An 18308-nucleotide genomic window follows, 5' to 3' on the forward strand; every position below is an offset into this window, starting at 1 on the left:
TTTCAATGGTAATATATTTTTATTTATAAACGACTGCGTGTGTATTCAAAAGTAGCATTCAGTTACCCTGTGGCACGAGTTAATCGAGCCAAAATAAGACGCTTTTCCTCTGGTGAGAAGTTCATAACTCCAGGTGTTTCGAAACGCTTTCGAATCCAATTGCACTGTTCCAGCGAGTTGATAAACATGTACTCTACACCTATTTTATTACAGTATACATTTTCTAGACGATTTAAGATTTCACTAATGTTATTTAAATAGAAGTAAAAGCATTTAATATTTTGAGTATAAACGGAAAGGAACATTAATTTATGTACCGCAAAGGCAAAGTAGTTTCATCTCCGCCGATAAATGTTGTACTGGGCAACTTGAAAGGTCGATCCATATCCTGCTCGCCTACATTACAAAAATGTCTTAATTAGTCGCTGAGCCATGACTGAACATTTCTCAAATGCAAACATTCTACGAGCACATAAAACACTTAATTTTTCTTTTTTAAATGCTTTGAAATCCGGAGATCATTACTGCATAACATGCATCGGGCAACAAACGATTCAGGCAAGATTTTGTAAATGTACCGTTATGTAGTTCCTAATAAAGTTAGACGAATTGCCCGACCTGTCGAGACGTATTTTCGTTCCAAAAATCTAAATATGTTCCTTCATACTATACTGACGTCCTAATAAAAAATGTGGATATCTTCATTTCACGGCCGCCGTGGTGTGGTGGTAGCGTGCTCCGCCTACCACACCGAAGATCGTGAGTTCAACTCCCGGTCAAAGCAAAATCGAAAATTTAAAAAAAAATTGTTTGCAGTTAGAAAATAGGGTTCCCCCATAAATTCAGAAAACATTAGTCAGAACCCTTTTTTCAGAAAGCCAAAAATTAGAAGTGAAAACTCAGAAACAAAAATTCAGAAATCAAATTTCAGAAGTCAAAATTAGGAAGTCAAATTTCAGAAGTCAAAATTCAGAAAGTAATCAGACAGCAAACAAAAATTTAATTTTGCGCAATTCTGATTACTTTCTGAATTTTGACTTCAGAAATTTTACTTCTGAATTTTTTTTCAGCCTGGAATACAGCAACCTCGAAAGAAGGCGTTATATTCAATCGACTTATTGAATATGTATAATATCATCAAATTGGGTGAAGTTCGTACAAATAATTCTATCGAAAGGTGGCACAACGCCATTCGAAGTGCGTTTGGGGCACACCCTAACATATTTAATTGCATAAAAAAAGTAAAAAACGAACAGGCAATAACAGAAACAAAACTGCAGCAATTTTCAGCTGGAGGCGAGCCATATCGGAAACGCAAGAAAAAATATAAAGACTTCGTTTTTTTAATACTGTAAATTCAAAAGATCGCGGGTTCGAATCGAGCTCAAGGCCTAACAATAATTATTTTATCATTATTATTGTTATGATAAATTTTTTCTTAATTGAAACAACAAAAATTGTTAATACGTCCCAGAGCACGGGGAAAAAGCGTCAATAAATATGACACTATGGCATCATTGCCATGAAACAAGTCCAATTTTCACATCCATTCTGCAACAGATGTCGCAGTGCTGTGAATATCAATTGCCAAGAAACAGAGTAGAAGTAGAAATAAGGAGACAAACAAACAACCGCTGTGATAGCTGAATGGTTAAACGTTGTCGATGAAGGAATTTGGCAGTTCCCGAAATGGATCTATACAACGAGCTTTGGCAGCTGTCTAAATTTTTTTCTTTCTTCTATTCTAATTGATATTTTTTTCAATTAAGAAAAAATGTATCAACAATAATAATGATAAAATAATTATTGTTAGGCCTTGAGCTCGATTCGAATCCGCGATGTTACAAATCAGCAGGCCGATATAACAACAAAAATCGTAAATCTATTTGAAAAAGATAAACGCGAAAAAAAAATAATTAATTGCACACAATTCAAAATTTTAGATTGTACTACTTTTTCTTTATACATAATTCCTTCTAAATAAATAAACGTTTTTGAATTTTGAGAAAAATTTAATGTTTTTTCTATCGTCTGATTACTTTCTGAATTTTTCCTTTTGAAATTTGACTTCTGAATATTCACTTCTGAAATTTGACTTCTGTAATTGGACTTCTGTAATTGGACTTCTGAAATTTGACTTCTGAAATTTGACTTCTGAGATTTGACTTCTGAGTTTTGCCCTCTGAAGTTTGTCTTTCTGAAAAAAGGGTTCTGACTAAGGTTTTCTGAAAAAATGTGTTTCTGAATTTTTGCTCTCTGATTTATGGGGGGGGCACCAGAAAATAGGTTTTTCTAAGCGGGTTCACCTCTCGGCAGTGACTTGGCAAACACTCCGAGTGTATTTCTGCCATGAAAAACTTCTCAGTGAAAATTCATCAGACTTGCAGATGCCATTCGGAGTCGGCATAAAACATGTAGGTCCCGTCCCGCCAATGTGTAGAAAAAATTAAAAGGAGCACGATGCAAATTGGAAGAGCGCGGCCTAAAATCTCTTCGAAAGTTATCGCGCTTTGCATTTTTTATGCATTGTATCTTCATTTCAAGTCAAACAGTGATATTGACCATAACATGTTTGCATCTGTACTTTTCAACAGATGGTGCTTTTTTTCAATTAACAATCAAAGATATATACTAATTTTGATATGAGCTATACGCGAAACTGGTGGAGCGGTTTCAAAGTTGTGAATTTAAAACCACTAAAACTTGTATCTCATTGCAATTTTTAAAGTAAGCATGAATAAATACGCTTTTTCAAGACGAGTTCGACTATGTATATAACTCATTTTCGAAAAAAATTTGGATAACCACATTCTTTATTAGGACGGTAGTATATACATTAGGGTGGGTCGATTTGTATGGACGAAAAGTAACCGATATCGCGCCATCGATTTTTCGATAGGATTTGGGCTCAGGAAAAAAGTTCCTCTACTCATACCCAAAAAAATAATTTTCGGGCCTGCGAAATTTCATTTTGTTTACTTTACTTTGTTGACCTACTTGTTGACCTACTAAAAAAATTTTCATATGTATACCCTGTCCGACCCAAAAATTTCCGCTAAAAACGTTGTCGATAACAGTTTTTTGTTATCGACATCGTTTTTAGCGGACATTTTTGGGTCGGACAGGGTTTACATGAAAATTTTACAATCAAATGAAAATTTGTTTAGTAGGTCATGAAAAAAACCTTAAAAAACAAAGTCGAAAAAAAGTAAAAAAAAATTAAATTTCGCAGGCTCGAAAATAATTTTTTTGGGTATGCGTAGTGGAACTTCTTTTCCTGAGCCCAAATCCTATCGAAAAATCGATGGCGTGATATCGGTTAATAAATCGACCCAGTCTAATATACATATACATATACAAGTATGTAAATGTATGTACTGGGATTTGAGTGGAAATTTAACAGACAAACCCTTTTCTGTAAAAGATTTTGAAACATATATTCCCTTCATTTACACAATGATCAGAAACAGAATTAAATAATAATTCAAATCAAATTCGAAACTTAATTCCTATAACCCAATTATATGTAAGTGTTGAAATTTTAAGAGGTTGTTCCTTTCGAAATACATATAGATGCGTGGTTTATGTATGTACATATGTATACATATTCTAAAATTTGTGGGCTATTTTGTGATTTTACATATGGGGTATTCCATCTCATTTCGACCAATTTTGAACCCGACACCTTTAGAATTGGCTGAAAGTTTTTCTTCTTTTTCTAGCTTACGAAAGAAGTTTTTCAGAATTTTTTAAAATTTTTTCATCCAACTCAAAAAAGTTATGAATTTTTAAAAAAACACCGTTTTTGTTTTCAAAATGCTATAACTTTTTCAAAAATTGACCGTTTGGGATCTTTTTTTTTAAAAAAAAAAATTTGTTTTTAAATGTGCTTTTCGGAAAAAATACAAAAACATTTTTAAAGTTTTTTTTTTTATTTTTCAGTTTTTCGAGATTTTTCGAATTTCGCCATTTTTTTTTCTCATAAAAAACTTCAATCAATTCTGCAATCATCCCCACTAATCCCGGAGTGGGCCGATTTTTTTTATATTTTTTTTATTTAATTGAAAACAAAATTTTCAAAAATAAAAATTTTTTTTATCAATTCCATTTATATAACAAAAATGTAAGAAAATGATTTTTAAGTATTCTTTTCTTTATATATTATGGTAATCTACGATTAAAATAACCAGGATTAATGACTGACACAGTAAACATGTAAGTTTTTAAGTAGATTACCATAATATATAAGGAAAAGAATACTTAAAAATCATTTTCTTACATTTTTTTGTTATATAAATAAAATTGATAAAAAAAATTTTTATTTTTGAAATTTTTTTTTTCAATTAAATAAAAAAAAAAATATAAAAAAAAAATATAAAAAAAAATCGGCCCACTACGGGATTAGTGGGGATGATTGCAGAATTGATTTTTTTTATGAGAAAAAAAAAATGGCGAAATTCAAAAAATCTCGAAAAACTGGAAAATTAAAAAAAAACAAAAATTTTTTTTTGTATTTTTTCCGAAAAGTATATTTAAAAAAAAAAAAAGATCCCAAACGGTCAATTTTTGAAAAAGTTATAGCATTTTGAAAACAAAAACGGTGTTTTTTTAAAAATTCATAACTTTTTTTGAGTTGTATGAAAAAATTTGAAAATTTGATTTTCGTAAGCTAGAAAAAGAAGAAAAACTTTCAGCCAATTCTAATGGGGTCGGGTTCAAAATTGGTCGAAATGGGATGGAATACCCCATATACATAAACTCATGTGGATGTGTATATAACATACGGAAGTACATATAATTATAATAAACCAAAAAATAAACAATAAGGTTTTGTGACCCAGTCGAAATAATGAGCGTTTGTAAATGTATTAAGCTAAAAACAGATAATGGCAAATAAACATAATTGATCTATTAGCATATATGCGTTATATAAACCGTAACCCACATTTAGGTACATAATGGTTCTTGCAGACTAAATTAATATCCTTAACAAACACGCATATACATTTATAATTAATGGATTGAGATATGTAACGTTGCAAAGTTGTCAAGCGGCGAGATATGAAAAAGGATTATATTTTCGAGCTCGAGTTCGTATTTGAGTTTGATTTGGAATTGGCTTCTTTTCCTACTTACCAAAACTGAAATTAGCGTAAATAGCTTTCGTTGTGCTGTTGTCTGGCAAATCTGCGATATTAATTTCAAGGGGATCGAGGTGTGCAATGTTATGTCCTCGAATCTATTGAATCGTTTCAAAAGTATGCGGGTTATAGACAAAATTTTAAAGCCGTTTTTTTTTTAAATTTTTTTTATTAAAATTAGCATGTAGCAGAAGAAAGGCAGAAAGTTTACGAATAATCAATTAGAAGAAATATGTAAAGAAAAGAAAATAAAAGATTAAAATAATAACCAATTACTTAAGAACAAAAAATATTTTCTTAAACTAAAAAAAAAAAAACAAACACGCCGTTTTCATGTGTAATTTAATATTATTTTCAGTAAGCAAATGTCCAAATATATACATCAATCAGCTATATATGAAATGGTGGATGGTGCTCGTGCGAAAACATTTTTCACCCCTGATTACCTTAAGCGATTTGTTCTACTTATATGTATTTGAAATGAGGTGGATTTATACCACCGCCCGCGGTTATGATGTTCTACCTAACTTAAATTTAGGGGTATTCACAATGCTTTTGTTATTTTACAAATAATTAAAGTGCAATTTTGTTTATAGATTTCAATCAAAAAGACATTCCTATCAAATGAATTAAGAAATTAGTTTAAAAAACACATGCATCTTAAAAAATTTATATGTAGCTTTATTACAAGCAAAGTACAAACCCAAATTTTATTGCCATCAATACAAGCACACATCAAATAATTTCTTTGTATGAAGGAGTAACAAGTTAATGAGCTTTAGGTGAATACCTCTGAGAACATGAAAAATGTATACATATTTTTTTTTTCTCAATATAGCAAAGCACATATATGAATTTATTCAAATTAAAAGACTGGTCAATATAAAAACATATATCATCCTTTGGAAAAAGCATCAGACAGGTCGGTTGTCCATAACAGTAACGGAAATTTTGCAAAAGAAAATTTATCTAAGGTATATAACTCCGAATTTCATTGCGTCAGCCTTAAGTAATATATGCTTTGTATTGAATCTTTGCTATTAAACTTCCGAGTTAGTTAAATTTAAGTTTTTATTCTATTAATATTTTATATTATCAATAGAAATCAAATCAGTTTTAGCAATTACCACCGAAAAAGGAGGAATGCTGTCGTAGTACAGCTTCGTTAGCTCGTCTGGTCTGGCCATCTTTACTGACGGTAATATCTTGCCTCAAGATGCCGAGCGGATCCAGATCAGCTGCCAAATGACCGCGGACCTTATGCGTTACAACGTTAATCATTCAAATGATTATTCATTTTATTTCACATGGTTGATGATGAAGGTTGTCATTGTTGTTGGTGTACAAATAATCGGTTATTTCAATGGTTTAGGATTGTAAATAAAATGAAACAAGGAAAAACGTGCAAATAAATCAGCATCAGTTAATCATCGTGTGTAAAGATAAATTTCATACTTTTTATGGTGTATTGAAAATGAAAAAATCTACAAGTTTATATATGATAATTAAGGCTGATTCGTGAGGGATAGTCAATCAATCTAATTGTGAAAAGGTTATGTAATTAAAAGGAGTAATAATAAGTATTAGGTCTATTCGGGACGCTAGTTTCGTACATACATGGGTATGTATATTTAGATTTAAACATTTTGCTGGCAAATTACTGAGCTCCAGAAACTAGGGATCGTAACGGTTATGACTTTTAAAATATGAGTATTTTTTTCGATTATTTCCGAAAAACCCCGTAAAGGCCAAAAACAATGCATTATTATTTCGAAAAAGTCAAAAAATTCTGAGCTGGCTGTATGGCATATGAGCGTACTAACAAATAACGTAAATACAATCGTCCAACAACATATAGACAAAACCACCAAACCTTTAACTTTTCTGCTCCTCGGATGTTGCTCTGGAGAGACGAACTTATAGCATGTATGTAGGATATGTGGATCAGATGCCTTTACACTTTCTCAAGCTTAGATCTTGACGTTGGGGGATATAGATAACGAATATTATTGACACTGGTATATGTAAGTGCTTTTTCGAGATACATTAAATTTCGCTGAAAACTGTAGATAAAAATATTTACCCCTTTATTGATAAAAAGTAAAATAGGTTGATAAAGCTCTCATAATTGAAAATTTGTATGAAAACGTTATTTTAAGAAGCTTTATAAAACTTTTATATTTTTTATGAATAAGGGGGTTAGTTTTTGCAAACAATTTAGAAGTTGATCAAATAAAAGCCGAATTTGAAAAAAAAAATTCAAAACTTTGTTAAAAAAGATTGCAAAAAAAAAATAATATTCCTGTGCACCCGAGTTTACATAAGGGCCGGCTCCGCTAAGAGAGAAATAATATATATTGACCAATCCTAATAGAACGGTCGTAACTTTAAAGTTTTTTAAGTAGGGCGTATCTCAGCGAAGTCATAAATTCCTATCCCCGGAGATCGGCTAAAAAGGTAGTAACTGAAAAAAAAAACTTTTTGGATGGAAGATATGATTTAAATTTAGTTTAACTCCATTCCGTTGCTTTATTTACAAAATGCCTGAGATACGTCCTTTTTACAAAACTTCAAAGTTACGACCTTACTATTAGGATAGGTCCAATGTATCAAATATACGGCATGTTAAAAAGTATAAATGTTAAAACAGCTAAAAAAAATACGAATTAGCTGGTTTCCTTCCACCACCTGTCTAGTTCCGTCATGGTGAAACTGTTTAGCTCGTGGAAGCGGATTTTCAAGCTCGCTTGCAAAAAAAAAAACAGTTATAATAATATCTATTTGAGGTTTAGAAAGAAAAAATTTCATTAAAATATTGAGTCTCCATCAAGATATATTAAATTTAACCCCTATGCGACGCCCCTTACTCGTATCCAATCTGGATCAAAATGTATGTGTAATATTTTTGTCTACGGTATTATTTAAAGGGGTAATACTGGAAACCCCAGTAATATGATTTATAAGACAACCCTAATGTGACACCTTACTTTTCTTCTCTGGGGATACTTTGTGTAAATTTTGGGCAATCAGGATATGCTTTTACTATCATCTACATCCTATCAGAACACTTCTTATCATTATGAAGAAAATAAAAATAATGGACCTTGTTGGCCAAATCTCCGAACATTATCAGAACTGCCACAAGTTTATCACTTATAATGTTTGCTCAACAATTCTTTTTTTCGGGCTTATTTGCTGATGTTATCCATTCAAAAATCACTAGTAATATGTTTTACCACTTAAAATGACATTTGGCACAATTTTACTTCTTTCGCAAGTGTAGTGATTCTGGAGGTCATAAATAATGTTTTCTTTTAATATGGTCATAAGAGCATTTAGCAGATTATAAACAGTAACTTTGTGTTCCAAAGACTATGACATTATTTTTACGAATTTATTTGTTCAGCGCTACTTTTTTTATGATGATATTACATAAAGCTTAGTTCACTGCTTCAAAAATAACATTTGAAACTTTAAGATAATCGGTTAAGAAGTCTTGAAACAAATTTGAAACACAACCTTGCAACTTGTATTAGTTCGATCTTTTGGCTATATTTTTTGAGGCATTATATAGAATGAGTAACGTCGACATATGTATAAATACTCCAAATAAAAAAAATAGTCCCCAAAAAGTCAAAGGTTTGATGGATTTAGCTACATTTGTTCCACCCAAAGCCCATGCCCTCTTCTCATATACACTCTTGTTAGGCATGCACTTTATTACCTTGCTTAGGATCTTGGGTCTTTGGAACTCTGTATATATCGTTAGCTTCATAAAGGCTCAAACCAATAAATTTAAAATTTTACTGAAACAAAAGAAAAGAGAATTGGCATAACTCCGTTGTTATTGGTTCTAACACTTTCCAAGGGTGAAATTTAATGGATCCTACCAAAATCTGAGAAAAACAATGTTTCGAAAATTCTGTTAGTTGGGGCTTTTGTGAATTAAGCTAACGATATGTTCAATGGAAGCCAATAATTCAACATTCCTGTTTTCTAAATGTATATATGCCTTTGATGAATATATTTTATCTAAAGCACACATCGCTTTATGAAAGTTTCAGCATTCATAGAGCAAATGCAAACACCACAATAATGAAAACTTAAATAAAAATGCTAGTGCTTTAAGAAAGGAAATGAAATTTAAAATCATAAGTTTCGATGAATATTATAAATAAAAATGTACTTAATAAAATTTATTAAGGGTACGCTAGTGTAAATTCTACATGTTTTAATTGGAGTACTGAATAACGTACCTGATAGCTTCTAATTATTGCTTGAACTGCTAAATGATCCTCAATTATTTTTGAGTCAATGGCTCCGCCTGAAGAGAGTGCGCTGACGTTGCTCGAAAGGGGTATCAAATTTCGCTGTACGGGTTGAAAGTCCGGTGGGGCATTGTATGAGTTGCTTCGGAAATAGGCATCCCAAGACTTGAATTGTAAAAAAGAAACAGAAAAAAGCTATATATGAAGTATTTATTATTAAATCGAGAGTAATAAATACGATTTACCGTATGTACAGAAGTTGGATCGCGTAACCAAGAGTTATACATTTCTTCGACATATGTTGCGGACGTTCCAGAAGCGAATTGTTCCGCTGGCGCCGCTGAGCTGTATGCACGGATCGTAGCCAAAATAGTAGCGTTCTTCCACACCTGAAACCTCAAAGAATTTTTAAATAAAAATTACGTCTTTTAAGGTATTTAATCTAATTTTTTAGCACCTTTGGACTGCCATCCTTTAACAGCCATGTGGCAAAGTTTTTTTGTGCAATTGGCGTTAACACCATATTGAAAGCCGTATGTGCCCGATGCATCTTATTTTATCTTCTTCGATTTCAAAATCACTGCAATTATAAGTTCATTAAAAGTAAAAATTAAATAAATTAAAATCTTTAAACTAAGTTGAGCCCTGACTCTGCGAATCATCATCATCAAGTAGCATCAGCTATCTGTCAAGGAAGGTCAAGTCTTCCTCCACTTGTCAGATTAATAATAGCGGTGTAGATTGAAATACTCTCTTGACCTGATAATTTCCGTCCATCTGCATAACATGACTAGCCAGCTCATCATTAATCCTCTTTCGATGGTCGCCGTCGGTATTTTTTTCCAACGCTCTAAGAGCCACATCTTCTCTCTTGGATGACAGCAAATACTTCGCCTTGCCCTAATTTACCAAAGAAGTCAGAATTTATGGCGCGTTTGTTAAGGCTAATGATGTCAATATCATCAGCACACTCAGGCACTGTACTCTCTTACAATAGATTGTGCCATCACGTTTAAATTCCGCAGGTAGAGATACCTTCTCCAGTATAGAGTTAAGGAAATCGCACGAACGGGAGTCACCCTGCCTGAAGCCTTGTTAGGTTTGAAATGGATTGGAGAGGAAATTCCGAATCTTTACCGAGCTGGTGATGTTGCTCATTGTCATTTGGCTAGGCTTTATTAACTTTGCAGAGAACTTAAATGCAGATATGGCACAGTCACGAACTTTTTTCAGCACTGAAAAAAGTTCAGTCTATCAAAAGATATTCCCGAAAAACTGAAAAATGACCGTGGACCTCTCCGAATCCGGGAGTGGGATGCACAAAACACCTTTCTGCATTGGCATCAAAATTAAATAAATGCAAAACCCCCTTTCTACTATAAAAGGTTCTGATTCTTCATATTTCGGTCCATTTATTATGATTAAGAAATTAGCACGTCTAATATTATTCTATCTCGTACCGGAAATATTCTCCCGTATTTATTTTTCAGTCTTACCAACCTTAACCCTATAACCAATATTTACACTATTCGCTGTCTTTCCAGCTTAACACTATTCTTCTTATTGCTATAGGGTTACCCTCTAATGTATTTTGATGTATATTAATGCTAATGTCAGTTACTGCATCCTCTTGGCCCATCACTATCGGGTTTACCTACCCCCCTCCGAATGCGGTGGGCTTCAACGACCCCATCAGGGAGTTGGGTTAGTTGACAATTTTCGATGTCACGGATGACATACCGGCCATTATTTAACACCTTATGCACTACGGTCCCCTATATTGAGGTAAAAACTTCTTGTTAACACCTACAGTCGTATCCACATTTCTGATGACCACGTAGTCCCCTTTTTCATATCTTTTACATTTTATGCCAGATGCCTAGAGCCACTTGCACTCATAGTCTCATCTACCTTTGATATCCTTTGCGGCATTTTCACGTATAGTAACCAAGTCTGGATTTGTATCCAAACGCAGTTTGTATTGGAAATATTCCATGAATTCGTCAGTGATAGTTCATTTTTGCCCCACCCCAAATAGGAACAGACTATGTGTGTCACGACAGGAGATATGAACGGAATTATTTATGATACTCAATGTCCAAAAACTTCTTACACCGGCCGGCATGGCTTATAGGGCCGCCCGTAATTTTCCCTAAGATGGTTTTAATAATCCGATTTACGCGATCAACAACGGCAACCTTTACATAGTCTATATATCGTTTGGAGATGAAATCGTTAAATTCTAAAGAAGTGAAACATGTTCCTCTATCACTAATGATTCGTCTCGGTCGGATATAATAAATAAAATATTGTTACGAATATTAGCAACACTAAGGGGTACTGTCATCTCTAAGCGATGCTAAGCAGTGACTTGTATGCACATCAATAGAACAATCATTATGTCTACACATATGTACGTACACGCAGCGGAGAAGAGACGCACAAACACATGCAGATATCTTATCTGAGATGTTCCCAAAAGTATCAATTATAATTGTGGAAGTGTCGCTCACAAATACACGCGCATATGAGAAGCTATACACGAGCATCTGTAGTTATAATTTTATAGCAGTAACTAAGTAAATTCTGGAAGCGCCTAGAAGATGCAACGAGGAAATCACAGAGTATAAAAGGCAGCAACAGTAGAGGCGCGACAATCAGTTTCATTTAAGCAAGCTATCTGTCGGGCAATAGTAGAGTTATTTATTGTGACGTACTTTAATAAAGGCCATTTTGCATTATTAAATATTGGAGTTATTTATTCAACAGTTTAGCGATACGAACGTTAGTAGAAGGTTGCGAATAAGAGGATTTGCCGTAAATTCGTTACAATATGTTGTTGTAGCGATAAGAAAGCAGTGACCTTTCGCGTGCTTGTGAAATAAGTAGAATACAACAGCCAATATATGCCTCCGCTTTGAGTTTACATATGGCAAAGGGGCAAAATAATCTATGGGTGCAGTGCAATAACGCCCGCGGGCTTAACTTCTTTCTCAAAAAGGAAATAACGCCCATCAGAAAAAGGCAATAACGCTCGCAAGCATTATTTCTCTTTGTAAAAGGAAATAAGAAACGCGGGCGCTATTTCCTTAAAGTTGGTAATAAGGCCCGCGGGTGCTATTTCTTTTTCAAACGGGAAATAACACCCGTTTAAAAAAGGAAATAACGCCTACTTCTCTATTACCATTTGTAACTTACTATAAACATTTCCATGCTCACATAAAAGGAAACAAATAACAAATTACAAAAATACAGAAGAAAAAATATTAAAATATAACAAAACTAGAATAAAATTAAATTAAATAAAACAATATCAAACAAATAAATAATCAACTCAATTGTTATAGTTAAACAATTTATAAGTAACTAGCAGACCCGGCAGACGTTGTTTTGCCCTAAATTTGGTCTATCTGCATACATTTTAATAAGCTTTTTCCGTCTAACTCTGCTCCCCCCCCCCCCCCCCCCCCCCCCCCTCTTCAGTTTATCATAATCCTTTTATTCACTCTACCCTCCGTCTCTTTCGCTTCATCTATCTCCATCTTCGTCTCATTCTATCTCTTTCTAAGTCTCCTTCTCCTTCTCTCTTTTCTCTTCTCTCCAAGCTCTTCTCATTCTTCTTCATCCCTTATTGCCAGTCCCAGAGGGTGGTATGTATTTTGTTTCAGTCCCATTCCGAGTCCCAGTCCCAACCCCACTCCGAGTCAGAGTTCCAGTCCTAGTCCTAATCCCAGTCCCAGTCCGTCTCTGGTCTACTTCCTGGAAAAAAAGGATCGTAAATACTAATATAGGCAAATTTATATACCAAAGTTCAGGCAAATCGAATAGGACGTATATAAATAGGTATGTGGGTATTATTAATTCATGTCTTAATTTCGGCTTCGCAAGCATATTTATCAGTTTTGCTAGGTTGATGCGACTAAAACGAATATCACAATGAAAATTACTTTTAAAGCTGTCAGCAACAACTTTCATTTGATATCCATAGTTATTACACATACATTCTAGGGGTATCCGGGTCCACGTTTTGGCCTATATATCGAGACCCTAGTTACCCAGCGGCATAAAACTTACTCTGTACTAAAGCACACATCAACAGCTTCAATTTGATACCCATAATGTAAAAACACATCCTAGGTGTATTCGGGTCCATGTATTCGACCGGCGCATCTTTGATTCTATAAGCCTCACACAAACGGCCATTCATTTTTATATATATAAGATAGATAGATATGTGGTTACAGTTACTACAGTAGTAACATCACTCATTTATTTTTACACATTTTTGTTGTTGTTGTAGCAGTGCTTCGCCCCATCCAATAGGTGCGACCGATCACAAATGGTCATCAATATCCTCTAACGGGAGTCCAAGGAAACAACAGGGGTGGACCATAATGAGAGGCGTGTTAGAGGCGTCGGTTCCACATTACAATTGAAGAGATGGTTGGTGTCATGTGGGGCAACATTGCAAGCGGGGCATACATTTTGTATGTCGGGGTTGATTCTGGATAGATAAGAGTTTAACCTGTTACAGTATCCAGATCGAAGTTGAGCTAGAGTGACTCGTGTTTCCCAAGGGAGTGTGCGTTCCTCTTCTGCAAGATTAGGGTATTGTTCTTTGAGTACAGGATTCACCGGGCAATTCCCGACATAGAGGTCCGACGCCTGTTTGTGGAGTTCACTGAGGACCTGCTTGTGTTTTTTGGCTTCATACGGCTGTATTCTCAGGTGCCGTATTTCCTCATAATGCTTACGGAGATGACTTTTAAGCCCCTGGGCGGTGTTGGCTCAGCAATCAGATGTCTGTTGGGATGCCCAGGTTTCTGGGTATTCAACAGAAACTGTTTGGTTAGCATTTCATTTCTCTCCCTGATGGGGAGTATTCTCGCCTCATTATGTATATGGTGTTCTGGGGACGTAAGAAGACAACCCGTGGCGGCTCTGAGGGCAGTACTTTGGCAGGCCTGTAGCTTCTTCCAGTGAGTCTTCTTTAGGCTTGGCGACGATATCGGGGACGCGTAGCATGCAATCGGCTGGTCAATTGCTTTGTAAGTGGTAATGAGCGTTTCTTTATCTTTTCCCCCAAATACTGCCAGCAAGAGATTTGAGGATTTTATTACGAATCTGGATTCTCGGTACAATTGCGGCTGCATGCTCACCAAAATGTAGATCCTAATCAAACGTCACACCCTAGATTTTGGGGTTTAAGACAGTCGGTAGCGTAGTGCCATTGACGTGGATGTTCAAAATGGTCCGACATTTGGAACGTCCATGTTGTAAATAAGGGCGCCGATGATTTAGTCGGTGATAATGTCAGGTTTCAAGAGGCGAAAAAACTGGAGAGATCAGGGAGGTAGCCGTTTATTTTTTTGCGAAGATCATCGATCTGTGTGCCTGGGCCTGTGGCCATTATTGTGCAGTCATCGGCGTAGGTGGCGAAGGTAGCTTTGATATGTAAAAGTTAAACAAAAGTGGGGATAGGATACTACCCTGTGGTACCCCTTGTTTAACTCTCCTTGGTTTAGATGTTTCGTTTCGAAATTGCACCGATGCCTGCCGATGTCTGTTTGGATGCCCAGGTTTCTGGGTATTCAACAGAAAATGTTTGTTCAGCATTTCTACCGTAGCGACTTGGGATTTTTCCCGGCCAAGGGCTGTCATTTCAGTGTTGTTGTTGTTGTTGCAGCGGCAAGGACACTCCCCGAAGGCCTTGGGGACTGTTATCGATGTTGATGGTCCTTTGCGGGATGCAAATCCGGTACCAAGCCCGACCATTTCGGGAACGATTTGTTATGACCACATGCGACCCTCTAGTCCATACCGCCCTCCCACCCCCTAGATCCATAAGGAGCTTGGGGTCGCCAGAGCCTCGGCTGTTAATGAAACAGGATTCGCCACGGATAGGTGAGGTTGACAATTGGGTTTGGAGAAGCTATATATTGCGCTCGCAATCTGAAAGGGTTGCTCTACACAACCCCTCGAATCTATTTGGTATTTTAGTCGCCTCTCACGACAGGCATACCTACCGCGGGTATATTCTAACTCCCTAACCCGCTCGGGAGTCATTTCAGTGTAACCCTCTTTAATTCAGTCTTTGTTGCTCGTCGTTCGTAGTGTCGTCAGCTCAGCAATTGCTTTCATTTAATAATAATAAATAAATGAAAGGCGCGATAACCTCCGAAGAGATTTAAGGCCGAGCTAATCTTCCAATTTGCGTCGTGCTCCTTTTGATTCCTCCTACAAAATGGCGGGATGGAACCTACTTGTTTTATGCCGGCTCCAAACGGAATCTGCAAGGCAGATAAGTTTTCACTGAGAGACTTTCATGGCAGAAATATACCATGAGTGCTGATCAAACTCTGCCGAGGGGACCCCGCTTAGACAAATTCTCTTCTAATTGAAAAAACTTACTCTTAAAATTTTAGTGTTGCTTTGCCCGGGGCGTGAACTCAGGATCTTCGGTGTGGGAGCACGCTACCATCACACTACGGTGGCCGCAATTTTTTATATTTCATTTTTATTTTGCATGCTTAATGATAGACTCGCTGCTATAACATACTGTAACGAATTTCGGGAAATTCCGCTTATTTGAAACTTTCTGCTAACGTTCGAATAGCTAAACTGTTGAATAAAGCACTCCAATATGCTGCATTGCAAAATGGTCTTTATTAGACTAATTTGGGAGTAGTACAATTATACTTCACAATTATACTTCACTTCGCAACTAATAGCGTGTTTAAATCAAACTGATCAGCATTGTAAATTTTACCAAGTAGCGCAACTAACAGCTGATCGGTGAAAATTCGCACATTCACACGCACAGTTCTCGACTCAGTTTCAAAACAAAACTTTAGATTATTTAATTCAAATTTTAAAGTGAGATACTCCTTACAAATTTATGTATACAGAATACATATGGCGTTTTTTTTGTTATTAAAACAATAGTTTTATTTATACTAAAGCTTTTATCATTTTTTTTTTTAACTTTGAAAAATCTCCGAACACTATTCCTTCATTATATGACATTCGACTGCCTAGTCCACTGCCTTCCACTCTATTCGCAACATAACCTCTACTTAAGCTGCCAAACTATATAGTAAACAATGCTGATCAGTCATGCCTCATCTTGCCCTGCTTTTATACTTTCTGTACTGTACTTTCTGTACGTTTCGCCTTCTAGAATAGTTGTATCTGCTACTTGGTAATTTCTATATACATCTGTATTTGTAGTTTATGTTTATTTTATAGCCATATGCGGTTGTATGTGTACATATGTAACTACTTCGGCTGATGATTACATGTGTTTGTATCTCTTCGTTACCTTGTATGTATGTGTATAAATGATGATTGATTTGTTTATGTACACAAGAGTGGCAGCTGGCTTTATTGTTGCCTTTATTTACTAAGATGCTAAAATTCGCCACAATACAAAATATGTTGAAAATGAATAGTCGAATTTCTATATAATTAAGGTTATGGAGGCAGTAATTGTTTTGCCTTTTCTCAACACTTTTTTTATTGCAAAGTTGTATTCTTTACTATTCTACAGTAAATATGTGCTTTCGAATTTTAAGCGGGCGACCAGAAAAATAAAGGCAACCGTGACCTTGGCATTCAAAAAATTACTAATAGTGAACGCTTTCACTTGAACGAAGCACCAATGCATCACGTGCCATACCTTTTTACACACAAATACACAATATGCCTATGTATGTATATATATGCTAATTTTTTCCTTCTTTTTTTATTTATTTATTATTACGGTCTTTAAGACCTAGTTTAGGTTAAAATTAAGAGATTAACATAAATACTCATGTCACATTTGAACAGTTTTTTCAATATACTAACAATTAAATGCGGCCACCGTGGTGTGATGGTAGCGTGCTCCGCCTATCACACCGTATGCCCTGGGTTCAACTCCCGGGCAAAGCAACATCAAAATTTTAGAAATAAGATTTTTCAATTAGAAGAAAATTTTTCTAAGCGGGGTCGCCCCTCGGCAGTGTCTGGCAAGCGCTCCGATTGTATTTCTGCCATGAAAAGCTCTCAGTGAAAACTCATCTGCCTTGCAGATGCCGTTCGGAGTCGGCATAAAACCCGTTGGTCCCGTCCGGCCAATTTGTAGGGAAAAATCAAGAGGAGCACGACGCAAATTGGAAGAGAAGCTCGGCCTTAGATCTCTTCGGAGGTTATCGCGCCTTACATTTATTTTTATTTTCTTTTTTAACAATTAAATGTTTATTACGTAAATGAAGTTGTATATTATTTTTAATGGATTTAAAGCAATTATCAAAACTAGATCGATATTTTCATTTGGACTTTTACTTTCTTCATTGTAATAACATAATAAGGCCGAAAACCAGTTACATAATATGCCTCTATGTCACTTTATTTATTGGAAGATTGTTAATATTTATGTATATACAATCTAAATGCACTTTCACGTCTGGAAAAACTTTGCTCTCTTTAATGGGCTGCAAATATATAGAAACTAGAAGCACCTATATGTGTATAAATATGTATGTTTGTACCTTTAGAAGACTGCCACATCTTTTATTTACATTGATCGATGTCTGCACATTGACACAATCGTACACGGACTGAATGAACTCGAGTCGATTCGGAATAAGTAAAATTCAAGCAAAATATTCCAATCATCCACAAAAGCCACATATATCGACTAGTTCGTCAGGCATATTTGCTTTTGATAACAACAAAAAAAAAAAGGAAAATACAGTGTCATTATCAACAATCCGTTGTCCGTAAATAGGTCGGAATTGAGTTTACCAGAATCAGAAAGTTCCGAATTGGACTACAACTACGCTAAGAGTGGGAGGACTACAGAGGAAAAGGTAATGCTGGGTTGTACGTTGGGCCTATCGCCCTTTCTCACTCATTG

The 18308-nt window shown here is 35.3% G+C and overlaps 1 protein-coding gene across 6 annotated transcripts in view; it reads right to left on the reverse strand.

The window, feature by feature from the left end:
- Positions 1-18308, reverse strand: part of Ogdh (oxoglutarate dehydrogenase Nc73EF) — a 57078-nt gene that overhangs the window by 26329 nt on the left and 12441 nt on the right. For 4 of the 6 annotated variants that reach the window (XM_067790952.1, XM_067790956.1, XM_067790953.1 and 1 more), the window contains exons 2-7: positions 9867-9989; positions 9655-9798; positions 9398-9574; positions 6269-6398; positions 318-396; positions 67-243 (exon numbers count right to left, since the gene is read on the reverse strand). In XM_067790952.1, the coding sequence (XP_067647053.1) occupies positions 67-243; positions 318-396; positions 6269-6398; positions 9398-9574; positions 9655-9798; positions 9867-9959 (800 nt within the window). In that variant the 5' untranslated portion in view covers positions 9960-9989. Of the gene's footprint in view, positions 1-66; positions 244-317; positions 397-5136; positions 5240-6268; positions 6399-9397; positions 9575-9654; positions 9799-9866; positions 9990-18308 lie in introns of all 6 variants that reach the window. The other 2 variants (XM_067790955.1, XM_067790957.1) reach the window with 1 other exon arrangement.

Source organism: Eurosta solidaginis, chromosome 5 (genome assembly GCF_040869045.1).
Source record: "Eurosta solidaginis isolate ZX-2024a chromosome 5, ASM4086904v1, whole genome shotgun sequence".
Taxonomy (NCBI): domain Eukaryota; kingdom Metazoa; phylum Arthropoda; class Insecta; order Diptera; family Tephritidae; genus Eurosta; species Eurosta solidaginis.